The 27,676-nt window shown below is 37.3% G+C and overlaps 1 protein-coding gene across 7 annotated transcripts in view; it reads right to left on the bottom strand.

Annotated features, from left to right (window-relative positions):
• Window positions 1-1,183: 1,183 nt before the first annotated feature.
• The window catches only part of RYK (receptor like tyrosine kinase), an 83,332-nt gene continuing 56,839 nt past the window's right edge, over window positions 1,184-27,676 (bottom strand). For 4 of the 7 annotated variants that reach the window (XM_036431413.2, XM_036431412.1, XM_036431409.1 and 1 more), the window contains 6 exons: window positions 24,334-24,403; window positions 23,435-23,567; window positions 21,893-22,002; window positions 21,569-21,728; window positions 4,152-4,288; window positions 1,184-2,202 (listed from right to left, as the gene is read on the bottom strand). In XM_036431413.2, coding sequence (XP_036287306.1) covers window positions 2,091-2,202; window positions 4,152-4,288; window positions 21,569-21,728; window positions 21,893-22,002; window positions 23,435-23,567; window positions 24,334-24,403 — 722 coding nt within the window. In that variant the 3' untranslated portion in view covers window positions 1,184-2,090. Of the gene's footprint in view, window positions 2,203-4,151; window positions 4,289-17,708; window positions 17,852-21,113; window positions 21,143-21,513; window positions 21,729-21,892; window positions 22,003-23,434; window positions 23,568-24,333; window positions 24,404-27,676 lie in introns of those variants that run through there. The other 3 variants (XM_036431415.2, XM_036431414.1, XM_036431416.1) reach the window with 3 other exon arrangements.

Genomic DNA, 27,676 nt, shown 5'->3' with positions numbered 1-27,676 from the left:
ACCTTCAAAACATATCTCCAATCTGTCCTTCCAATCTCCCAAACCACTATACTTTCTTTCCTAAACTGCAACAGTTTTTCTTAAAAGTCTCATGACTTTCACCTTTGCCTTTCTACAATGCAATCTTCACCAAAGAGTAGGCATAACCTTTTTAAAAATGATAAATAAGGTCATGTCAACCAATCCCTTATTGAAAAAACAAACAAAAAAACCTTAAAATTCCATTGAAAGTAAAGAAAATATAAATGTGCCCAATCGTTTGTAAAACCCTGCTGCCCGGGCGTGTCTCCCAGACTTCATGCCGAAGCCGCCCTTCCCTGACCACAGTCGGGCCACACCGACCTCTGTTCTCTTCTTCCAGGAGTGGCCGCAGCCACTGGAAGATAAACAGGAAGGGCCGAGCCGGGAGGCCCACTCGTTCCTGCTTTAAGTCTTCTGCAATTATGTCCCTTCTCAATGCTGTGCTCTTGGCATTCAGATCTCAACTCAAATGCCCTCTGTTCAGAGAAGCCTGGCAAAGGCCTCCACCTGCTCTGCATTCCCCCTTGTATACCTTTGAGGATGGGAGTAGCGGGAGGCACCCTTACGCCTAACCATCTAGAAGGCCCATTCAACTATGCATTCCAGGCATCTTCAAACTACGGCCCGCGGGCCACATGCGGCCCGCAGAGGAGTCTGATCCGGCCCGCCAGGTTTTTTGGGCAGTGAGCGCAGCCGAGGTGTTACAGTAGGAATTAGTAGTTCATATAGTCCGGCCCTCCAGCTCTCTGAGGGACCGTGATCTGGCCCCCACTTTAAAAAGTTTGAGGACGCCTGCTTAGGCCAACTATCAACAAGCAGCAATGCACGCACACTCCTAATGCAAAGATCCTGGAGAAAAGTGTCAGTGTTGTGACACTTCTTTGTAATCATAATTCCAACTTTTTATTGGAATCTGGAAGCTGAGCAGAGTTGGCAGTAATTGTATCAGGGGTTGGGAGCCTTAGCAAAACACCCAGGAAATACAATACAACATCTCATCTACCTGCTGCAGGTTCAAACCAATCATTGATTAGGAACGATATTTTCAATACTGCCATAATAGAAAACAAATCCTTTAATTTTTCAAGTGTTTAAAAAAAAACAATTTTATACTTGCCAGCCTAGAAGATAAGCACAAAATGTACCAGTTTACATTTTTTTAAACTCACAACTTGAGCACCTGCTCTGTGCATAGCACGAGTCTAGGTGCTATAAAGGGATTCCTAACCTTAGAAACGTGACTTCACTCTCTGAAACTGGATCGTCATCTTTCCCAGAGAGTGAAAATAAATAAAATCACCAATCTTTACTACTGACTTGACCCAAACCTACTTCTGGCACCTGGAAAAGCTAATTTCTGCCAAATGTATGATGTTTCAAAGAATTCAACACCTACTTCCTCAAAAAATAAAAATAACAAAACTCATTTTCCTTAAAAATATAAAAAACAAACAATTTTCCATGAAAGGGCAGTTTCCATCTCTAATAAGTATTTTTTTCTTTTTTTATTCTACCTTTTCAGTCTTCTTTCTCCAATATTGCCTTTCCTTGTATAAGGCAACCCAGACGTCTTTGTATGCTGTTTTTCTTTTCCTAAGAAAAAGTACTTCATCTCGAAGACAAACCATTCCCAAGACTAGTGATAAATATTTTAAAAACTTTAAAGGTGAATCACATTTTACCTTGATGAAGTAAAAAAAAAAAAAAAAAAAAAAAAAAAAAAAAGCAGTTGGCACTAAAATGGCTATTCCAAGTGTTTAAACAATTTTAAAAACTGTTTATTTATTTTGTAAGAAGGTACCCCTAGTCCAAAGTAACTATGTTTTAAAAATTTTTGGCCAAAAAATTTACAAAAACCTTTTCAGTTCAACCTAATAAAAGTGATATCTAGAAAATATTCCCCATTATTAAGTCTGTCTTTAAAAGTTCAGTCTAACGCATGTCTAAGGCACAGTGTTCTGGAAGACGAATGTGCTTCTGCTGGCGTCGCGCGATGGGTGAGGCATCCAGGACTGGCTCCCATTGAGCCTGGCGGGAACCATCCGCCTGGATGCTGTGGGATGTGAGAGTCAAACATAGGCCCCCAGGGCTGCGTGGAACTCCGTGAGACACTGGACCAGCTGCTGGAACTTGGGCCTCTCCTCCGGATCCAAGGCCCAGCAACAAGCCATCACAGCAAATCTGCAGAGTGACAGAGATGGTACAGTGACTATGCAGTACTCCCAACTTTTTAGTAGATTTGATGCCAGTTACGTTTTCTGTCCACACATGGGCACGGAGAGGATGACATACTAAAAATCTATCGCCATTACTACCTGTTGGGAACTCTAAAATGAAAAGAAGCTAAAAGGAGCTATGTGAATTTTATGCATGGATTTCAATTCTTCATAAGAGCATACCAAAATGTATCAGCAAATACAGAGATTTCATGGAAATACCTGTGTTATCCTGTATTTATGTTTTGAGAGAAAGAACCTTGAGGAAGAGGAAGCTTTAGCTAAGTTCTAAGAACCTTGGGTTTTTAGTAAAATCAGGGCAAGTGCTGTCACGCTGCCGTGGTGTAGAAACTTCAGGGGATTCCACAATGAGGTGACACTCAGCCCTGCACTCATCAACCCCTGACCGAGTCCCATTACAGGGGAAGCTGAGCTATGTGATGAAAGCAGGAAACAGGAACTATTTTACTTGCCAGCTCAAAACTTCTTTATATATCAAATGACACCAACTGGCACGGCATGATGACAATGAGAAAGCCTTTTTATAATGAAACTAGTGGCCCAGTCCATGAATTCATGCACATTGAAAGGAAATTAATTAGAAGAAATATTTTAATATTGCTCTTTTCCCTTTCTCTATAATAGAAGTGTCAACCAAATACATGATTGACAATGACAGGTAAAAAAAAAAAACATGTGTGACTGGTGCCAGCAAGAGCTTTATATGTATCATGCGTGCGTGAGTCAACCTAGCCTTTTATATACATAGAATAAACTTGCTTAATTAGACCTGCTTTCTGATTTAGCTAAACTTTTTCCAGCCCAGTGAAGCACCCCAACTTCTCTTTCAGGTAATTGTTAGCAACACAGTAGTAAATGCCAACACGAAGCAGATTATTATTGTAATCATACAGGGAGAACAAAGGGTAAAATATTTAACTGTAGCAGTGTTTGATTATATTCTGCACAGTGAGAAAACCCGAAATCATTTTCAAGGTCCACCATTTCTTACTTCTTTTCAGTCAGGTCAAGTTTCTAAATCTGTTTTCTGGCTAATGAAAATAGGGTTCCACTTATTCTCCTATCTACCTACTCCAGGACTTCTATGAGGCTCAAATAAGATGAGGTTTGGGAAAATACTTCACAGACATTTGATTACGGTGTGAAATGTTTCCATCTGGCTATAAAGCAAGCCGTATTCCTGGACTGAAGAAACTGCAAGGAGGGTAGTTGCTAGGAGAGGAAGCCAGATGTTGCTACATGATGTCATTACCCAGTGCCCACAGTGACTGTTTTCGGGCTGGACTGGGCTGTGCGTCTCATTTTGTGCCATGGGGTCTTGGCTGCATCGGCTCTGATTTGGTGGGCTGGTGTTCCAGAATGCTGGTGGGGCCTGTGTCTCACTTGGGGGAAGCCGAATATTGCTTTGTAGGCACCAGGTCCACAGTGCTGTTTCTCTGTAAATGGCCAGTGCATGTCACAGCAGCTCCTGCATTGAGCGTCTGGCCCCTGGTGGTCAGTGCGCGTCATGGCGACCAGTTGGATAGTTGGACAATTAGCATATTAGCCTTTTGTATATATAGATATGTCCTTGAGACTCTACTAGTATAAATAAAAGTCATCCTTCACTCTGCATAGAGTAACCCACATAATGTTCTGCATTTTCTCACTACGTACGTGCGCTAGTCTCTTGAATGGATTAAATGCTACAAACATAAGATGTAAAAAGTCCTAATGTCAAATGTGTTGAAAAGTGGATGAGTCTGGCTGACTCCGTGGTTCTCTGGAAGGGTCTAATTCACCGCTGAGGAGTCATTATTCTCAAAGGGAAGCTTCTGGACACCCACTGCTTTTCTTTTATCCCAACATCGTGAAAGGAATGAAACCCATGTCTTCAAGCACAGAAACACTTACAGTTCATCAGGACAATTGATGGGCTGGGCTATTCGGTAACCATCTTTCAGGTATGCGGCCATCTCAAAGGGGTCGATGTCCACATAGGGCGTTTGGCCCAGAGTCATGAGCTCCCACAGCGTCACTCCGAACGCCCACTGAGGGAAAGGGAAGCACAGGACGGGTATTTAGAACAGTTGTCAGAGTGTTGCTGCCTGTGGCCAAAATAGCAGATTCACCAACTCTTACGGAAAGGCAAAATATTATCTGCAACGCCCTGTTAGTTTATCTTACTGGGACAAAAAAAAAAAAAAAAAAAAAAAAAAAAGGCATTTTAGTGGATGCATCCTTTAATGTGAATATCATTAATGGATATTCTAAGGTGATTAGATGCATTGGAAAAAATTGTTTTTACTGTTGATTATAAGCAAACAACCCAAAACTGTCCATTATAGATTCTCCTAATATGAAACTTGGTTAGTTTAAATACTGTAGCTCGCATTCACAATTGAGAAGTTGAAAATAAATATAACTTTAGCCTAACTAGAGGGAAGAGCATCCTGAAAGAGTGAAATATGCAAAATATGTAAACTATAGAATGCCCTGCATTTTTTTGTTGTAGTCACACAATTTTTTTTAAAGATGTGATTTCTTTCTTTAAAATATATTTAATTGATTTTTTTACAGAGAGAAAAGGGAAGGGATAGAGAGTTAGAAACATTGATGAGCAAGAAACATCAATCAGCTGCCTCCTACACACCTCCTATTAGGGATGTGCCCGCAACCAAAGTATATGCCTTTGATCGGAATCAAACCTGGGACCTTTCAATCCGCAGGCCAACGCTCTATCCACTGAGCCAGATTGTTTAGGGCTGTGGTCAGTAAACTGTGGCTCACGAGCCACATGCGGCTCTTTGGTCCCTTGAGTGTGGCTCTTCCACAAAATACCATGGCCTGGGCAAGTCTAGTTTGAAGAAGTGGTGTTTGAAGAAGTTTAAGTTTAAAAAATTTGGCTCTCAAAAGAAATTTCAATCGTTGTACTGTTGATATTTGGCTCTGTTGACTAATGAGTTTGCTGACCACTGGGTCAGGGCATATTCACACAATTTAAATTAACAGGTGAAAGTACCCTGAGAAGGCATCTCCCAACCTTGCTTAAGTAAAAGAACAGATTTATTTAAAAGTAATCTGCTCTCAAATGACATTTTTCCCTCCAATACCATGTTGATGTCTTTTCTTATAAGGATATTAGTTATTTTGGATTAAAAAGTCCACCCTAAATGAGTATGACTTCATTTTAACATTTTACTGCAATGACCCTATTCCCAAATAAAGCCACATTCTGAGGTACTGTGCCTATTTTGTGTAGGGGAGGGGGGTGGGGGGTGGGGAAAGGGGAGTAGAGAAGCACACAATTCAATCCACAACACAACCCTACACTAACCCTTTCGGAAGGAGGGAACACTTCTAACCTCATTCTGAGGCCAGTGAAATACCAAAACCAAAGAGTTCAGCCTTTGGGCACTTAGTATCTTTTTCATTAACAGTAACCATTAGGGAGCAGCAATGGCCATCCTGGACATCTGTGCTTTTTGGTGGTGGTGGGAGTGGGGGGACAGGAAATTGATAGAGATGGAAGGAACATTTTAAATCTCCATAAAAGCAGAGCCTACTGGTTTAAGCGGAACATTCCAGTCCACTTAAAAATGACAAAAATGCTGTCAAGTTAATAAAAATTAAAGGAAGCTGCATGCTTACATACAGGTATTTAGTCTACATAATACCTTCCTCTCTGTGAACTTTTAGTACTGACACTGATTAGTACAAATGATGCTTAATTTTTAAAATTGTGTCCAACTTCCATCGGGAAGGTAGTTCCCTACACAGAATAGAATCCAAAGAAGGGAAACTGGTCAGAATAGATTTCCCACCCATGGAGCAGCTGTGGGGAAGGATAATCAATCCAAACCAGATTTTGGAGGAAGAAACAGTGGGAAGTGATAACAAACAGATACTGCCACTTTGTACACGGGAATAGATCTCCGTTCTGACAAGGGAGGAACCTTCTAACAACTTCGGGCTGTAAGGGGCTTTCAGTCATGTTAGTGGTGTCCGAGGCCTGGCTTGTGCACAGGTACTGCAACAGATAAATGAGTAGAAACTGACTTAAAAATTACGCCTTTTGCATTGTTTTGTCCACATTATTATCGCTGAGCATTCACCCAAGGCTCTCATATTAAAAACTGCAATGCTAATAAATGCCAAAAAACAAACAAACAAACAAACAAAAAAGGACAATAAAGGCAAGGGGTGCACTGCAGTTTCATTTCCTTAAAAACCAAGTGATTAATTGCATGTTGGCTCACCAGCCCTTCAAAAAAAAAAAACCAAGACCAATAGCACAGGATGATTTGTGGAAAACTTGTTCTCTGCAAGTCTTCTGATAACTGAACCATTTAAAACTCAGACAGACTTAGTCTATAATTTCCTTGAGTTTGACGTCATTGGAAAGGGAGTGATAAGAAGGTCACGTTGTTTTTTCCAGAGTTTTATAAAAGGCTGCTGCCACTGTTAGAAGGGTCTCAAGGTCTGGGCTATTCTTACTCAGTGCTATTCTTACTAAATGTTAAAATGTGGCTGAGTGTTTTGCAGATGCAGCTGTAAACAGAAAGAGCTGACAGGAACTCAACCAGATTAAGGAAAGCCAATTACAATGAAGAAATCAACATGTATTTGACCACATAGTGTACATAAGCAATGCCTACGCCTCTGCAGAGTGGCAGAGCTATGGCTACCAGTCCCATCTTTTTCACTTGCTGAAAGAAAACAAAATTACCTTGCAGCAGCCCTGAACCCCTTGAGTTCAATAACACTATGTCCATTTAAAGAACGTTTAGAGAATAACAAATTCTATTCATTTTATTCCTCTTCTCACAACTTATGTTATTTTATAATTTTAAATATACAGTATATAAAGCATCCTTTCCAACTAACAATGTATTCTGATGTGACTTGTCAAAAACGGTACAGATAAAATTATTTTTCCTCTATTATGACATGTTAACTAACGCTGGGGCTACTAAGAGATTTCCCTGCTGTTACTTCAGGAACTTAAAATGCAAGGCTGACCTCAGTCAAAATGTTGTCAAATTCTTGATTTTTCCATCTGACCACAGTAAGAGCATAATTAAGTGTCCTATGGCTAGGCCTTTCTGTTAATACTAGATACCTAACATCCCTCTCTTGTGGATAGTGGAAATGGGTTCCAATCCTACCAAGGTGCAATTAATTTAATCTGGGCCAAGTGCTTTCCAAGCCTGACTAACAAGAATTATCTGGGGTACAGACTTCCCAGTCCTATCTTGAAAGTTCTGAGGCCTGGAACATATCGATAGTATTTTTAACAGGAATCCTAGCTGTGTCTTAAGATCCAGCAAATTTAGGCACTCGTCTTAGATATGTTAGCAGAGGTGGTCAGACAGCAAAGACAGTTTTCATTTTTATTGTAGTATGGCCGACATACAATGACATAAAGTGTTTGATTGTAAATTCTGACCTCCGTAGACACCCCAGAAACCACTGCCACATCAAGAAAATAAACACCTCCATAATCTCCAAAAGATTCTTCCTGCTCTGATCCTTGTCCTTTCCCTCCCACATAACCATCTGCTTTCTGTCATTATAGAGGTTTGTATTTTCTAAAATTATACATAAATGGAATTATTTAAACTGTGTACTTTTTTCTTTTTTTGCTGAGCTTCTTTCACTCAGAATAAGGATTCTGAGATTTATCCCTGGAGCAGCATGTTTCAACAGTTCATCCTTTTCCATTGTTAAATTGTATGAATGTAGTGATTTGTTTATCCATTTACCTGTTGATGGACATCTGGATTATTTCCAGGTTCAGCCTCAAAAAATAAAGCTGCTATGAACATTTGTGTACAAGTATTTGTAAGGACATACGCTTTCATATATCCACCAGCAAAATGACTGAAGTGGTACATATATGTTTAACTTTTTAAGAAACTGCCTGTTTTCCAAAGTGAATGTACAAATTAGATCTCCACCAGCAGTGTAAGAGCTATAGTTCCTCCATATCCTTGTAAACACTTCATCTTCTCCATTTCAGTCATACTGGTGGGTGTGTAATGGTGTTTCATTGCATTTTCCTGATGACTAATGATGTTGACCCTATTTTCATGCATTTATTTGCCATTTGTATATCTCTGCTGGTGAAGTGTCTCTTCAAATGTTTGCCCATTTTTGTCTTGGGTTGCTTTTTTGAGTTTTGAGAGTACTTTTATATATTCTGTATATATGTACATTACCAGATATGTGTTGTAAATGTTTTTCTCTATATGACTTGTCTTTTTATTCTCTTAACACTGTATTTCAAAAACAACAAATTTTAAATTTTTATGTCGTCTAAATTGTTTTTATAGATCTTGGTGTATTTATCTATGAAATCTTTAACACAAGATTTTCTTCTATGTACTTTTCTAGACACTTTATAGTTTTAGATTTTGAATTTTGTTTATAGTCTATTGAGATAATTTTTGTGTATGGAGGATGGTAAGGATCCAAGCTCATTTTTCTGTAGCTGGATACCCATTGCTCTAGGACTGTGTGTTTAACAAAAAATTCTCTCTCCACTGAATTGCCTTTGCACTTTTGTTGCAAATTAGTTGAACCATACATTATGTGGGTCAACTTTTTGTTACTCTATTTTGTTCCACTGATCTATCTACCTTAAGGCTAACACCAGGCTGTCTTGGTTACTATAATCTGAAATTCTCCAATTAACCTCCAATTCTGTTCTTTTTTCAAAACTGTCGTGGCTACCCTAGGTCCTATGTATGGTCACATGAATTTTAGAATCAACCTGCCAATTTCTACCAAAAAAATTAAAAAACTTGCAAAGATTTTCTTTGAGACTATGTTACATCTTTATGTCAACTTAGAGAGAACAAACATCTTAATATTGTTTTCTAACTAGTAAACATGGTATAGTTTTCCATTTATACAGGCCTATAATTTCTCATAAGGATGTTTTTATAGCTTTCATTGTATAGGTCTTCCCATGTTTTGTCAGATATATTCCTAAGAATTTTATATTTTTGATGCTTTTTATGTTAAAATAAAACCTTTGATTTCTGACTTTTCATTATTAGTGCACAGTAATCCAATGAATTATTGTGCATTTATATTGTATCCTGAAATCTTTATAAATGTATCTGTTAGTTCTAGTAGCTATTTTGTATCTCATTGGATTCTTCATAGATGGTTGTATCCACAAATACTACTTTTTTCTGTCCAATCTTTTATTGCCTTTTATTTCCTCTTCTTGCCTTAGTGTGCTGGCTGAAACCTCACGTACAATACTGAAGAGAAGTGATGAGAGCTGGTATCCCTCTTATCCTTGTTATCAGGTAAAAAGCATTCCGACTTCCAGCAGTAAGTGTGATGTTAGATGTAGATTTTGGTTTTTGTAGATGCCCTTCATCAGATTGAGGAAGTTCTCTTCTATTCCTAGACTGCCAACAATTTTTATTAGGAATGAAGTTTGAATTTTTGTCTAATACTTTTCTGCATCTACTGAGATGATCATCTGGTTATTCTTTTTTAGTGTGTTACTACAGGAAATAGCCCTGTTTTATTTTTAAAATATATTTTATTGATTTTTTACAGAGAGGAAGGGAGAGGGATAGAAAGCCAGAAACATCGATGAAAGAGTAACATCGATCAGCTGCCTCTTGCACACCCCCTACTGGGGACGTGCCCGCAACTCAGGTACATGCCCTTGACTGGAATGGAACCCGGGACCCTGGAGTCTGCAGGCCGACGCTCTATCCATTGAGCCAAACCAGTTTGGGCTCTGTTTTATTTTTAAATGGTAAAACAAACTTGTATTCTTGGGATAAAGTCTATGTGGTCATATTATTTTTAAAATATATTTTTGATTTCTATTTACTAAACTTTAGGTTAAAATTTTTGAATTTAGGATCATGAGGAATAATGAGCTATAGTTTTCTCATCTTTGTCTGATATTGTTTCAGGTAATGCTAACCTTATAGGATGAATTAGAAAGTATTCTTTCCTCAATTTTCTGAAAATTACATAGAATATGTATTATTTCTTCCTGGAATGTTTGAGATAATCAACATTATGGACCTGGAGTTTTCTTTCAGGCTTTTAATTATTTAATAGGCATATAGAGCTGTTCTAGTTATCTACTCCCTGACTGAACTTTGAAAGTCCTTATCTCCCAAAGAATCTGTCCATGCCTAAATTTATTGGTAAACAGTTGTTCATAATGTTTTACTACTGAATATGAGAATCTGTAATGATGTTATCTCTCTTTTTTTTTTTTTTTGGTTTTATTTTTATTTATTTATTTATTTTATTTATTTTCACCTTTTTCTTTCTTTTTCTTTTTTTTAAAATCAATTTTTATTGTTCATATTATTACAAAAGTTCCTCATCTTTCCCCCCCCCTCTACCAGGTTCCCATCCCACCCTCTGCCCTTTCCCCAGTCCCGTCCTCATCCAAAGGTGCTAAGTTTATGTTCAGTCTCTTCCCGCATCCACCACTCCCCTTTTCCCTGAGAATTGTTAATTTGCAACTTCCTTTTCCCCCCCCTTAGTCTAGAAAGAGATGGTTAATGATATACTCAGAGTTAAGCATTGGTTTCACTGATTTTCTCTCGTTTTTCTGTTTTGCATTTCACTGTCTTCTGTTAAATCTTTATCATTCCCCTTATCTACTTACTTGGTTTTTAATTTGTTCTTTTTCTAGTTTTGTTCTTTTCTAATATTGATGTTTATTAGTATATATCCCCAAATTTTTGTAATGTGTTTAATTCAAGTCTAGATACTTTGTAATTTCCCTTTTGCTTTTTTCTTTGACACATGAGTTATCTAGAAGTATATTGTTTAGTTTCTAAATATTTGGGGATTTTCTAGATTCCTATTTTTTATTTTTAAATTAATTACACTAATCATAAATCCTTTTTATGAATTAAATCTTTTTAAATTTATTAACTTGTTTTATGGCTCAGAATATGGTCTAGCTTAGTAAACATTCTATGTACTCTTGAAAAGAATATGCATTCTGCTGTTGTTGGAATGGAGTGTTCTGTAATTGTTAATTAAATCTAGTTGTTTGACAATGTCATTCAACTTACTTTCTATTTGATCACTTACTGAGAGGGATTGGAAATGTTTTCAATTATCTTTTAAAGAGATATAAATAATAAGAAAAAAATCTTTGTATTATCCATGCAGTTACCATTTCTGGTGCCCTTTGTTCCTTTGTATAGATCCGTATATCCATGTGGTATCATTGGTTTCTAAAGGATTTCCTTCAACGTTTCTTGTAGTGTGGGCTTGCTGGTGATGAATTTTTTAGATATTTTGTTCTGAAAAAGTCTTTATTTCTCCTTCATTTTTGAAAGATTTTTCCTGGCTATAGAACTCTATTTTCATAGCTTTTTCTTACAATGCTTTAAAAACACTGGTTCACTGTTTTCTCTCTTGCATTGCTTCCAATGAGATATTTGCTGCCATCCTTTCCCTGGTTCCTTAGTTAAAAATTTTAACATGTATTGTTGTTTCCTGGCTGCTTTTAATATTTTCTCTTTATCACTCGTTTTGAGCAATTTGACTATGTGTTGTGGTTTAGTTTCTTCAGGCTTCCTGTGTTTGGGATTTGCTGAGTCCTTAGATCTATGGGTTTATAGTTTTTCCCAAATCTGGAAATATTTCAGTTGTTACTTCTTCATTATTCTTTCTATCCACCTAACCCTCCACTCATGTCTTTGGAGATCTCAATTATACATATATTCAGCAAACTGAAGCTGTCCACCAGTTCAATAAGAGAGCCTTCTTCAGGAATTTACTGTATCTTCTCTCTCCTTTCTCTTGCTTTACTCCCATCTCAGAAGGGAAGTGGACTTCCTCCTGTGCCAAGACTGTATCTTTATCTGGAATCCTGGGTGCATTCATCCATCATCTCTTAGACCCACCCCTCCAATAACCACGTTTCCAACCTCTTTCTCCCTATTGCTTCCCTGGCCTAAAAACAAACCTAACAACCCAATACAGTGAGAAAAAAGCCCACAAAAATAACAAATTAGAGCCTCTCTTGATCCTGCCATCCCATCAAGCAATGATCTTTCCATTTCTCTTCATAGCTGAACTTCAAAGTGTAAATATTTATTGCCACCATGTATTCACCTTACACGGTGTCAAAAATCAATCTATCTTTAATGATTTACTAAAGTTGCTTGTTAGAAGCCTCTTTCTTCACCCCCCCCCCCCCCCCCAATGATATCCTCATTCTTTCTGACCACAGCAAATATGTTTACAGACTACATTCTCCTTGAAACTATTTTCTTCCCTGGCTTCTATGACACAGCATTCTCTGGATTCTCTTCCTATCTCTCCATTTTCTTTCTTTTCTCAGTAATTAAAAATAAGCATTTCCTATCCCTTTGGTTTTCTTCTCTCTAGAAATTCACTACCTTTGGGGTCAAATGCTCTTGTTCATTCAATCACCACTTTTAGGAAGTTAATGTCCAGTTTCTAATATCCTGCTTCTACGCCTTCACAGAATTCCAGACCCACATTCTTGAACTCAACATGCCCCATATCAAATTAATCATGTTTCCCCAAACCAGATATTCTACCCACTGTCTTCAATTATGTTACATCTTCACAGTGGTTTAGGATTTATTGCAACAGCAGAACTAAATAAAAGCACAAATCAAAGACTGTACTTAAGTTTTCAGAAACATGGGCCCTGAGTAAAAAGGCACAGTAGACATTTATGCAATAGAGCTAATAGTTAAGAGGGTAGGTGGGTGGGGGAGCTCTAGCCACAAAGTTGAATTAATAAGTCATTTACTCAGATAATAACTGTGGTTAAGAGAACAAATGGGATATCTGATGGGAAGTCTGTGGAAGTGGGACTAGGAGAAATGTGAGGATTCAACATGGAAATAGAGAGCAAAGGCCAGTGTAAGGCCATTCAGGACTCATATAGAGTCAAGTACATAGCTCTCCAAAGATATGATCAGTACTGCTGGCTGAGACTGTTCTTAAAATAAATGACCCCAAAGGCATACATATGGATGTCAACTTCAATTCTGTGACTATGGAACATCTGCTAAGGGAAAATAAGTAAAGCAGCATTCCCATTGTCCATTCTGGGAAGAATGGCTTATCCATAAATATATAAGGCAACATGTGATAGGTGTTAGGCAGGTATAAAAGTCTCTGGGGAATCGAAAAAAGACAAAATCAAAGGTCATAAAGGGCCTTGGCAAGGTGGTTCAGTTGGTGGAAGCATGGTAACATGCACCAAAAGGCTGCAGGTTTCATCTCTGGTTGGGGAGTATGGAAGGCAACTAACTGACCGATGTTTCTCTCCCTAAAATTGATGAAAAACATCAATAAAATAAATAAATAAATAAATAAATAAATAAATAAATAAATAAAGGTCATAAAAGGCCTTGGTATATTTGGAACCAGCAGGAATTCCAGATTTGCTGAAATGCAGAATATAAGGAAATGTACAGGGGATTTATGAAGCTAAAAAAGGACGAGGACACTAAGATTAAGGAACAGGGCTCTAAAAAACAGGGAAGGAGTTTGGATCTTCAAGTCTTCACTTTGAAGAGCAAACCATCATGGAGAAATATTCCTAGCAGTGGAAGATTGAGTTTATTGGACTTACTAAGATTAAGCAATTTTCACAAGTTTTCAAATCTGACACTCCAATGTGTACAAGGTACAGGCTTTATTAGAGTATACTAAAGGCCCAGTGCATGAAAATTCATGCACTGGACGAGGAAGTGGGGGGTCCCTCAGCCCGGACTACCCCCTCTTATAATCCGAGAGCCCTCAGGGTTGGGAGGCGACCAGGCAATCAGGGGAAGGCGAAGCCCCATCACACCTCTGCTGTTGCCACTGCCAGCAGCACAACCCTCAGCAGGCCAAGGTTACCTGAGCCTGAGGCGGCCCTGGGCACTGGGCAGCCACCAATCGAGGCCTGCCTATGCCTTAGGCCAGCCATGGTAGGCTGGGGGACTGAGGGGACTGGGTGCTGTCAACTTGTGGCTGTGTGCGCCGCCATCTTTGAGGGCATGGGAGTCAATTAGCCTATTCCCTCTTTATTGGCTGTGAGTGCTGCCATCTTTGCAATGGCATAAGGGTCAATTAGCATATTCCTTCTTTATTAGATAGGATATTCAATTTCTTTTTAAGATTTTATTATTCTGTGAATTTTAATTTTTCAGACACATTTTCTAGGCATTTTCAATAACTATAACTGAAATACCTGGTATACACTTACAAGATTATGTTACCCTAAAACAGTTTTACTATTTAAACTTTAAGATCCAATAAATTTATACAAGTACTAACCCTTGAAGAGATTGGGTCCTTTTAATAATTCTTCAATGTTAACTATTAACTAAAACTCTTAATATTCCTCCAGATTTTATCACTGTGGCTATTATTTTTTAATTCCAGCTAAACAAGCATACTCAGATGTACAATGACTATATAAAATGCACTGATTGCATCACATATCAAATTTAGTATGTGTGTTGCTAACACAACTTCAAAAATCACCTATCTTTAGACAGAATATTACACGTGACTGAAAAGATACTCCTTATGCTGTAAATCTGTTCTTGGATCTGTGATTAGGGAAGACAGAAGAGCCAACACTGGATGCCTACCAGGTCGTCATACATTTCTGCTATTTATAGCATGTTCCTCCACTGTCCCAGATGCTTAGACACTGCTCCACCAGTGCACTGGGTCTATCTGAAGGGAATGTTACATACAAAGGGTGGGGCAGGAATGCTAACAAGATCTCTTAAGGAAAATATCTATTCTTAGGGAGAGCCAAACACCGGAAATACATCAAGGGCAATTACTCAATCAAAAAAATAGCAACTAGTCACCTCTGGCAGTAAATCCATTCATTCCTTATTCCCAGGAAATATTAGGTCTAATAAATACTTTTAAATAAAACTAAATAATCTCTTCTTAATTTTACTAAGAAGAGATTATTTCCTAGTGTCTGAAAGATACTATCACCTCTTTAGCTTTTCCTTAATATCTTTATATCAATTCCTCTTAACCTGAATTTAATATTTAAACAGGAAGTATAAGATTGTTGATGTATAAAATCTGCAACGATAATGGCAGCTAATACATATTAAGCATTAAGCATTATTATAAAATTAATAATGAAGATAAAAAATAAAACATAGTTTTCTAGTAGGATTAAGAAAAAAAAAGCTCATGGACATGGATAGCAGTGTGGTGACTGTGCGGGGTGGGGAGGTGGAGAAAGGTAGAGCGGAGATAATGATGATGGGGGAAAGGATTCTCTGAAAAGTATGGTTTTGTCTTTGATACTAGAGCAGTTCTAGGTCAAAAGACCAATCCTCATGGGTAAGTTATGAATATGAGTTTCTCCTGCTCAGGTCATCTCAGGGCGTGGCAATGACTTCCCAAGGGACTGGGCAGTGCTTACGAGTCATAAGAAGCACTCTTCTATAAATGCCCTACCTAGAGAACTTCATAGATTTCCCTCCTCCAGGTAAAGTTTCATGTTTACAAAATAAATAGAAGCCCAGCACCCTAAAAACTATTCAAATATCTTGAAAGATCTCCTTGTGGCCATAAACCACACTGATGTGATTAGAATCAAAAACATTTCCTTGACTTGTTTATCCCAAGAAAATGCTTTTTAAACACACAAAGTAATACCATAAAGACAAGAAAACCAACAAGAACGAAACTCTTAATTGTGCATTCTTGATTGCATTTAGTCTCTTAATAAATGATAGTCTTTTAACAGAATTGTTAGCTACTATAATTAGCTAAATAATTCAAAGAAAATATAAATCAAAAATTATTTTCAAATAAAGGAAAAGAAAGTCACCAAAAAAATCTATGATGGAATTCATATCTGATGAAAACAGAATAAAAACAATATTCAGAAATTCTTAAGAATGCCCATGATGACATCATAGCTTAAAATAATGTTTGAAAGAGATTTATAACTAGTCAAATCTAGTTGTGCGCATTTCCTAAGTTCAACAGTTAGAAGCTGATATTAGCTTTATAAGAATCTTGACATATTGAAATATAGAATCTTTCCATTAAAATTGTGAAAACACAATCCAGGGACATAATGTATTATTTGTACGATGGAAAACATTTAGTATATTCCTAAAAAAGTCATGTAGAGTTTTTAACTATAAAAAAAACAAAACAAAAATGTTAAAAGTACAAAGAAAATGTCCCCTCCAAAGCCGTAATAAAATTAGTTGTTACATTTATACCCAAATATGTATTTTACATGTGTAGAGACTCTGGTGGGAGGGAGGCTATATTACTGGTTTTGCATGTGAATCTGCATGATGTTTTTCAGCCCAAAAGCAGAAAATTAAGTGTAGCTTTTAAACTCCCAGCTCCATCCATATTGGAAAAAAAAAGCACACAATAATTATACCTATACATTTTTTTCCTGATTTATACTATCATTTTTAAAATATATTTTGAATTATAGTTAACATACAATATTATATTAGTTTCAGGTATACAATACAGTGACACAATATTTTATACTTTATGAAGTGATCCACAGTAAGTCTAGTAACCATCTGTCCCTCACAAAGTTATTACAAATATTATTAACCTTTGCTTTGGGAGGGTTCGATACCCAGTCAAGGCACATGCTTGGGTTTCAGGCTCAATCCCCAGTAGGGGGCATGCGGGAGGCAGCCCACTGATGATTCTCTCTCATCATTGATGTTTCTATCTCTCCCTCTCTCTTCCTCTCTGAAACCAGTAAGAATATATTTTTAAAAAACCACAAAAGAACTGTTTTAAAGCCAAAGTTAAACCTGTCCCCCCCACAAACACACACACACACCCTATAAACAGTTTTGCTTAATGTAGAAACTGGTGAAGAATTCCAGCTACGATTCAGAACTCCTGACTAAAGATTTGGTAACCCTAAAAACAAGCACCCTAAAAACATGTATAGTTTGCTCCTTACTGTCATTCAATACAGCAGCTGTGTGCTGGCCAAAACTCCAATTCTGTTTTCTCTTTTTATATTATTTGAGAAAAAACAAAAACAACAAAAAAGCAACCCTCCCTGCTAAAGAAAAGTTCCACGTTTTCTTTAGGCACTTTGCATATTTGTACGGTTTTATGTGAAGTTGTAACTCCTTGACAACGTTAGAGAAGTTTTATTCTATTATGAAGCTCTGAGAAAACAGATGAGGCCTCGTTCCCCACTGCTACACAAGCTAAGCCCTTGGGGTTCGGATCTAAGAGACTGGATGTGTTTCCACCCAGGCCGCTGGCTGGAACGGCCATGGCAACAAGAAGCCAGTTTTTGTCCACCGTGAACCTGTGCAGCTGCTCCTCAAGGAAAACCTCCCTTCCTCATTATCACTCACATGACAAGTGTCAGATATGTCGGTTTTTCTTCCTGAGAATGGTTGATTTTAAATTAAGTTTAAACAAAGTCTTTTGAAGATATAAATGCACAACACAAGACCTTAATTAACAGAAAAAAGGCAAAAGACAACGTAAGTAAATTGTTCACCCAAATCAAGTGAACACATTTAATCAGGACACTTGGTATATAAAAAAGGCACCCTATTATCAAACAGCTAACCTCACCTCTGAAAAAAGAAAAAAAGGTAATTAGATTTTAATTAACAAGAGAGGGTTTCTCCCCTTATCAACTCACTCTAATGTCAAAGATTTTAAATTAAAATATCAGGTTTTCAATATGGAAGTCTTAAATAATTTCAATTACTGAATGTAGCACGTTGAAAGATGGCCCAAAGATATGTCCACATTCAAACCCCTGAGACTTGTAAATATTATCTTGTGTGTGTATGTGTGTGTGTGTGTGTGGGGGGGGGGGGGTGATTAAGTTAAAGACCTTGAGAATAAAAGCTTATCCTAGCTTATGTAGCTGGGTCCTAAATACAATCATATCCGTCATTATGAGAGGCAGAGAGAGTTTTGAGAGACAAACACACAGGGAGGAGACAGTGACCTGAATATGCAGCAGGGAGAGGCAGCCCCAAACTAGGAAAGGCAGCCGCCCCTGAAGCTGGGAGGGGTGAGGAAGGTTTGCCTGGGAGCCTCTGGAGGAAGCAGAGCCCTGCCTGCATCTGGATTTCAAACATTTGGCTTCCAGAACTCATCTCTGAGAGAATAAATCTCTGTCACTGCAAACCACCAAGGTTGTTGTAATTTGTTACAGCGGCCACAGGACACAATCCACTGAGGGAAAGAGTGCGTTAAAAGAATAATCCTTCAAGCACACACACTTACTAGTAGAAGTAAAAGGATAACTCAATACTATAAATAAAATGAGACACAATATATAATAACATAGCAAGCCCATTTTTTACAGTTGAAACTTTAAAACAAATTATTCTATTTAGGACTTCACATGTAACACTAACAGATATCACTGATCATTCAGTGTTTGCAGTTAGCACAAAAATTATGATAGCAATTGCTTCTTTTTTAAAGTATGTTTTTATTGATTTTAGATAAGAAGGGAGAGGGAGAGAGAAAAACAACAATGAGATAGAATTATTGACTAGCTATTTCCTGCACACCCCAGAGAATCAAGCCCCCAACCCAGGCATGTGCCCTGAATGGGAATCAAACCATGACCTACTGGTTCATGGGTCGACTATTCAACCACTGAGCCATACCAGCTGGGCACAAATCTTTACTTTATTCTGCAATCCCATTCTATCCCAAAATACTTCTTTATACCTACACTCTGAATGTTTTAAAAAGCTATTGGGTCTGCAACTAAGTAATTGCGGGTTTCACACATATATGGCTTCAGTTGAATTTTTAGGTTTGTAGACGTAGTGCAAATGTAAAACACATTTTGTTATTTGATAGTTGGCTATTCAGCTGTTAATCAGTAAAAAAAGTTTTTTGATCTGTTTTGTAGTTTTTGTTTGGCGTTCGTTGAAAAATGGAAAATCAAAAGGAACATTTTTGTCATATTTTGCTTTTTTATTTCCGCAAAGGGAAAATCGCATCGCAAGCTCATAAAAAGTTATGTGCTGTTTATGGTGACGAAGCCTTAAAAGAACGGCAGTGTCGAAATTGGTTTGCCAAATTTCGTTCTGGTGATTTTTCACTCAAAGATGAAAAACGCTCTGGTCGTCCAGTTGAAGTTGATGACGCCCTAATCAAAGCAATAATCAATTCGGACTGTCACAGTACAACACGTGAGATTGCAGAGAAGCTTCATGTATCACATACATGCATTGAAAATCACTTAAAACAACTTGGCTATGTTCAAAAACTCGATACATGGGTTCCTCACGAACTGAAAGAATCACAGTTAACGCAACGCATTAGCAGCTGCGATTTGCTAAAGAAACGTAATGAAAATGATCCATTTTTAAAACGACTGATAACTGGCGATGAAAAATGGGTTGTTTACAACAATATCAAGCGGAAAAGATCGTGGTGCAGGCCAGGTGAACCAACTCAAACAACATCAAAAGCTGATATTCATCAAAAGAAGGTTTTGTTATCAGTTCGGTGGGATTACAAAGGAATTGTCTACTTTGAACTCTTACCACCCAACCGAACGATCAATTCTGATGTCTACATTGAACAACTAACGAAATTAAACAATGCAGTTGAAGAAAAGCGGCCCGAATTGACAAATCGAAAAGGTGTTGTATTCCATCATGACAATGCAAGGCCACACACATCTTTGGTCACTCGGCAAAAATTAATGGAGCTTGGTTGGGATGTTTTGCCACATCCACCATATAGTCCTGACCTTGCACCATCTGATTACTTTTTGTTTCGATCTTTACAAAACTCCTTGAATGGTAAAAATTTCAATAATGATGATGATGTCAAATCGTACCTGATTCAGTTTTTTGCTAATAAAAACCAGAAGTTTTTTGAACGTGGGATTATGATGCTGCCTGAAAGATGGCAAAAGGTCATTGATCAAAATGGGCAATACATTACAGAATAAAGTTATTTAGTTCCATGAAAAAATTGTCTTTTCTTTAAAAAATCCGCAATTACGTAGTTGCCGACCCAATACTTTGTAACCAAAAATATGTTTCCATAGCTGCTTGTACTTATACCTACCTTATCTGCAGTTTAAGCTAACCTCTGAATATTCACTACAATAAAGAGACAGGAAAATAAATTCATCTTTCAAAACAGATTAAAAAGTGACAGAACTTAAAAATGCCTGCAAAATATCCATAAGTAGATGTGACTTCTGAAACTGAACATTACTAAGTATAAAGAATCCCACTTCGTGATCTGCTCTAGTGGGCAGACCACCCAGAAGCTGATAGAGGGAAAGAGTGACATCTGAGGAATTATAAATTACACAGGTCGTAATACTTAGAAGAGGTCATTTTAAAAAAGAAAGCAGTAAATTTTTGTGATCTTGGAACTAACCACTTGGTCATTCTGAGACTTCAATAAGAAAATAAGAATAATCAAATACTGTAACCTCACTAAGCCTCAATGTTGTTGCCTTTAATACTGAGATAATCAAGCTGAAACTGGTTTGGCTCATTGGAGAGAGCAACAGACTGTGGACTGAAAGGTCCCAGGTTCGATTTCGGTCAAGGGCATGTACCTTGGCTGCAGGCACATCCCCAGTAGGGGCTGTGCAGGAGGCAGCTGATCGATGTTTCTAACTCTCTCTCCCTTCCTCTCTGTAAAAAATAAATAAAATAATAAAAAAATAGATACTGAGATAATTGTAGTTGCCTACCCCATAGTGTTAACAGTGCTCTTCATGGGGTTATTGTGAGATGCCACACAATGATGGACCGTGGTTTGGGTCACAGCTTCTCTCCATAAACTGGCTGACTGAGCTAACTACACTTGCTTTCTCAATGAAAAATTTCAGGGAAAAGTTACTAGATTTCAATAGTAATAATCTTATGTAATAAAGAGCTAATATGCTAATTAGATTGAACAGCAGAACGACTGTCCAGACCTTTTAGACTAGGGGTGTCGAACTCAATCAGAGAAGGGGCCAAAATCTAAAATCCAGCCTAAATTGCGGGCCGAGTGGTTAATGAACAGTCATAAACTGTCATTGTTATGGAAACGCAGTGGAGTGCAGTGATGACAGCGCGGTGCGGGCCACATTGCAAGGCCTGGCGGGACGGATTTGGCCCGCGGGCCTTGTGTTTGACACATGTGTTTTAGACGAAGCAGTTGCTGTGAGGGCCGAGCCCTTTGCACGAATTTCGTGCATCAGGCCTCTAGTAACAACAACAACAACAACAACAACAACAACAACAACAATAAAGCAGAAAGCCTTGTTTCCATTTTGTTGAAATCTGTGCCCCAGCACTTACCACATCACTAGCGCTGGAGAACTCATTATTAACCAGACTTTCCAGAGCCATCCACCGAACTGGCCTGTTTTCATTGTCCCCCAGACAATGGTAGTCCATGGGGAACAAGTCTCTGGAGAGGGCATTGTCTGTGATCTTAACTTGAAGTGTGTCATCAATGCTAAAAAGTAAAGATACAAATATCAAATGCAATCAGAGTATTTTAAAAATATAGGTCATAATTACTCTTAAATACAATATGATTCCCACTGTGACTTCTGGAAAGAACCCCAAACCCAAGGAATACTAAACATTAGATGACAGTGATGAGCCTGTGGCACCTACACACAGTTCCTAGCAGCCAGGTCTTTGTGGATGACTTCCCTTCTGGCCAGGTAGCTCATTCCACAGGCAATCTGAATCGCCATGTGCACCAGGTCTTGCTGAGAAATTGCCTGTGGGAACAGAAGATGACAAGGTTTGCAGTTAGCACAAAAATTATGATGGCAGCTGCTTATTTTATTCCATAACCCCACTCTATCCCAAAATACTTTTCTTACACGCTGTTTTCTTTTTAAAGCTACTTTTTGACTAAGAATATATTCCCTGTACTTATATCTACTATAGTCCTTACTCTGTAAAATAATTTACCATTTACTTCTCTCCTCTGTTAGGTATATCTCCCCAGCGTCCAGCACACACAGCAGCTAGCTGCTCCTAAGTGTCTGCTCAATGCTGAACACAAGGTAACATTTCAGATGCTTATTACTCACTAACCAGTTCTTTTCTTTTCAAATAGTTTTTAGTAGGAAATTATCCCCTCGGGGCCATTTTTAAATGGCTACAAGCTTACAGCCCTCTCCACCCTGATGTGCTCCCTGGAGCCAGGATGCCAGGACTGTGGGCGGAGGAACGACATTCCTCCCCAAGTGATGCTGGGGCTTCAGCCTCCAACCATGGGTTAGGAACCAGCTTTCATCCTGTCTGTTTCCAAAGCATGTCAAATGTATTCAGCCAAATACTCAATGCAGCCTCTGAATCCATGTTCTCTTGGCAACCGTAGTAAGTAAATTATTATGCATCTTGAAACAAACTTAATGGGGCTACAAGATACAGTGGCAGCAAACGCCTACTAGGTTTTAGCACCACTGCCATCACGATGTGTTTGCAATCTGACTAATGCTTCACAGCTATGGCACAAGCAGTGCAGAGAAAGACACGCTTACATGACTGACATCTCACAGCCGAGCGTATTAAAAGTACACCCTTCAGCCCTAGCCGGCTTGGCTCAGTGGATAGACTGAAGGGTCCCAGGTTCGATTCCAGCCAAGGGCACATGCCGGGCTGCAGGCTCGATCCCCAGTAGGGGGTGTGCAGGAGGCGGCCAACCAATGATTCTCTCATATCACTGATGTTTCTCCCTCTCTCATCTTCTCCCTTCTTCTCTGAAATCAATAAAGAAATATTTAAAAAAATATACAAATAAAAATACACCCTCCAGTCATCACCAGCTTTTGGAATAATATGGCTCTAAATATGGACTAAATAGGCCTGTTTCCATGCCTAGAAGGGAGACCTATTTCAAGTACCTTCAAGAGTTATTAGAGAAATGACTAGGAAGGTTTACAGAGATTTTGAGGTGATTCTAAATAAACACATAGTAGGTATTCAAAGAAAAACTTCAGCATCAGCAAAGTGTACACCCTTAAGCAGGAATCATAAAGCAATCTTCCTCCAGACCAAACAGGTTATAAACACCATCTAATTCACTTTGAGGTTCTTTTTGCAGGCCTTCACACAGATTATAGTTAAGAATGTAAACATCTGCTTTCAAAGACAATATCAGAAACTACTGGTAAATAACTGGTATTTGGCAAATTTTCTCACCTGAGGATTATTGGCCTCTACTAATTTGCACTGCCGTAAAAACAATTTTAGATTCCCCCAATTCATGTAAGGCAATATCACCATGGGCTTTTCTCCTTCTTCTATACACACATGGGTAATAGGAAGAAGATTTCTATAAAATAATCAGAAATCAGGAGAAATACAAGTGAAACTTAAAACTTCAGGGGCTTATTTGTAATAAAAAGCAATAAAATAAAGAAAACCTAAAATAAAGTAAGAATTATCTCTAACATATGTACTTAGAAACACGATTACCCAAACAATAGAAAAGCACGTACCAAGAAAACGGTCAACAAGAGCTGTTATGAAAACGTGAGTAAAAGCTGATTTCATAGAAAAGCAAGACACAAAAGCCACCTGTTTGCAGGATAATTACAGTCATGGGGGGCAAGGAGGTAATAAAACTGCACAGAAAGATGCCACATATACTTACATGTACACATGCAAATAAAAACGGCAAAATGTTAATAACTAACAATGAATTTAGGAGCCAGTCTTTTTGTGTTTATTATTCTTGACTTTAGCATTCTCTAGGTTCAAAAATTTCATAACCAAGTTTTTTAGCACATGTATTATCATTATTCTATTTTTAAAGGGAAATATGCACATAAATATGCATAAACTCTCCAATGCTTAGCTCTGATTGTCCAGATGTGGGCTCACATGCTCTTGTATAGACTTCTCTGCATTTTTAAATTTTATGCTATGAGCATGCATTTCCCTTTTACACACACACACACACACACACACACACACACACACACCACACTATCCAAAAAGACACTATTAGATTCAGAACACATCACAAAGTTCTTAAAAGAAAAATGTGAAAATCAATGCCACCATGCTTAGCGAGTGCTGGTGGTTTTTCCTCTCACCTGTGATGAAGGCCTCGCAGCTTACAACTTTCAGTGAGCATCATTGTCACCTGGATCTCTGAAGCTTGATCTACGTCAAGAAAAAGACATTATCCTGAATGACAATATTATATATGGGTATGGCATTACTATTCTCTGCTATTAGTAAATAACTGTCTCAAGTAAATTTAAATAGGTCTTGCTTAAAATTCTATTGCTGTAGGTAGTGTCTTGTTGAACAGGTCAATACTAACAGAAGTCATTAAAAATAAATTTGACTACATAGAAGTTAGAAATTAAGGATCTATAAACAAAGTAGAGAAGTTAATAACAGACTGGAAGAATATCTGCAACACATAAGGCACACAAAGGGCTAATTTCCTTTCTGCCCCCCTTTTTGAAAGAGTTTATACAAATCAATAAAATAAAATAAATTAAAGAGAAGGCATTTCTCCACTCTTTGAAAAGAACATTTCAGTAAGCAAAAAGTATATTTTCATTATAAAACTACAAATGAGTGTCATTTAAAAAGAAAGGTCTTAGACGCTAAAAACATAAGAGTAAAGTATATCCTTAAAAACACTTTTCAAAGAAACCATAAAAATAGTTTGTACTGTCACCAGTAAAAATAGTAATAATACTTTATAAAGCTTCTGACCAATGCAGTATTAGAGGGAGAAGATATAAAGATTGGCAAAGCCAAGATCCACATCCCACCGCTACCTAGTAAAATGCAAAACCAACAGTGAAATCTGGACCACTGAGCTCAGGCACTAGGATTACATGTCACATTCACTCATTAAAGCTGATAAACGCAAATTTCATTTACTTCCAACTCTAACAGATGTTTCATTTACTTCCCTCTCCCACGACATGTTATTAGTGTCCCCTTTCCAGGAAGCTTCACTTAGTTAAGACTTTTGTCGGAATGTCAAATACGTGGACAAAAAGCCAAGGATGAGGAATGCTTGGTGCTTCTTTGGGAACGGTGATCCACACCAATGTCCAGTGAAATAAACTCTAGTTGTCTAAAAACTGCTAAACATTTAGAATCACTCAGTAAATGACAGGATGTTTCTTATTATTAGTCTTTCTGTTATCTAAATAATTTTTTTTAATTTTTTTATTGATTAAGGTCTAAATAATTTTTAACAAAATTATAGCCAGACTATTTGGGGGCTGGCAGGATGATTTGAGGATAAAAAACTAGTAATCATTGGAGGTTCACATCAGTTGGTAAGCATATACCACTTTCCCATTAACTGGTTCAGAGACCCAAATAGAATAAAAGGTAATTTCAGGATATGTCATTTTATGCATAATATTTTTCCAGTTCTTAACTTTGATATAAACATGTTCTATTAAGTAAGAGATATCTGAACTGGATGAGGAACTAAGAAAATATTGAATTAGAGAAAAATAATTTTACCCACTTAAGAAAAAATAATTTTCTTGGATCCCTTTTCTAGTCTAGTCCTACTCTTTTAATTTTAAATATTGAAAGATCTATTTTCAAGATGGATACACTTGAAAAGAATATCATAAAATAATGCACATTGTAAAAACTATGAGAGAACAAAATGATATAAAAAACATATTAAAAAACACAAGTTATAAAAGATTAGCTATTATATAAGAACTTAACACAAAAAAACCCTCAAATTAATTCATTTATTCTATTAAATTCAGTCTTGCAATCCTGTGTGAAATATTCAGATTCCTAACTTTAATCTCTAGAAATTTATATTGGAATATCTATTAAGTGTCTGTGCAAAACTATGAATTTTTTAAGACAAAGTTTGCCCTATGATAAAGGTCAATGATCATTTCAAAACATATATTTTTGCAGTTAAGCTGCACTTTTAATTGTGTAGCATGTAACAAAGCATACAGACTTGTTAAAGTACTTTCAGTTACATGTAGGCTTAATTAAGAAATAAACATAACATTGTAAACAAATAAATCACAGAGAAAATCATGTGGAGTTTTCTAACAATCTGGAGGCAAGGGCTGTGGTCAAAGCACTTCCTCTTTGTTTCCAAGCAAATCATGACCATATATTGGCTGAGGACTCACTGTGCTTTCCCTTGTTTCCGCCTGGCTCAAAAAGAACATTGTCATTACAGTGGCTAGGCGTAGAACCAAGCAAGTGACTCCAACTCAAGTACATACGGAAAGAGAAATCTTATCTTGTGAAACAGTCCCAGTATCCACATTGTGTTTTCTTATCACTATTATTTCCTTCTTTCTCCCCTTCCAATCCTATGTCAACCCAATTCTGTATAGAAATCTCTTTTGTTAATTCGAGATTCATTCAGAACAAATTAATAACAGCCTACTCTAAACTGTCCAAATAATATTTATAAAGCCCAGAAGAAATATTATAATTAAGGGGAAATGTTTCCTTAAAAAATGGGGAAAGTGTAACCAAAGGCAGTGGTTATTAAATTTAGAGTTCAAAGTTTATATTTACGAAGAGTACAATGTACACTATCCTTCAAAACTGGGCAGGAATGAGAGGATAAGGACACATATGTAATACCTTAATCAATAAAGACACTCCCCTTCAAAAACAAAAACAAAAAGTAGGCAGAAAATCTGCTGGGACCTGATTTAAATATTAACCTTTAAAATTATTTTGGGGGCTAGAAAAAGTGGGTGAATAATATAAACACTGAACAATATAGTGAGTTACACCATCTACTTAGAAAAGATTAAAAAGTGTGTGTTTGTACCACCCTTAAACAAGCAATTTTGCTAAATTCAAATAATCAAATTCAAATTCCAAAGAATTTTTGTTAGATTAGTACAACCCAACTTTTTAGAAACAATAAACATGCCTTCCATGAATCCCCTTAAGTAAATTTAGAAACAAGTTCTCTCAAACCAACTTTGTAAACTTCATAAAGTTGTCACCTCCTATTCATAAACTTGAATTGAATTTTTCCCTCAATTTCTGCATTCAAAATGTTAAATGTTTTTTTAAAATTAATATCTTGTCATCTCAATCTATATAAGTGTCAGACATAAATTTTGAAAATATCCCACATTTTTCTTTCTCTTAAATACTAAGAATTATTTAAGCTCTTAGAAACATCAAATATAAAAAATTAAAATTCTAATATTTTAAAGTCTTGCTAGTATTTAATTTATTAATATTAGGGAATAAGCCATATATAAATAATATTCTAATAGATTTTGTTAGGAAATATCTAATTAAAATATTTATATAAATCATGCCCTAGCAGTGTGGCTCAGTTGATTGGGTACCATTCCATGAAATGAGTCGCCAGTTCGGTTCCCAGTCAGGGTGCATGCCCAGGTTTTAGGCTTGATCCCTGGTCGGGTTCGTGCAGGAGGCAGC

The sequence above is a fragment of the Pipistrellus kuhlii genome, unplaced genomic scaffold (genome assembly GCF_014108245.1).
Source record: "Pipistrellus kuhlii isolate mPipKuh1 unplaced genomic scaffold, mPipKuh1.p scaffold_m20_p_11, whole genome shotgun sequence".
NCBI lineage: Eukaryota > Metazoa > Chordata > Mammalia > Chiroptera > Vespertilionidae > Pipistrellus > Pipistrellus kuhlii.
The sequence above is the reverse complement of the archived record's forward strand: the minus strand, read 5'-3'. Positions and strand labels throughout refer to the sequence as shown.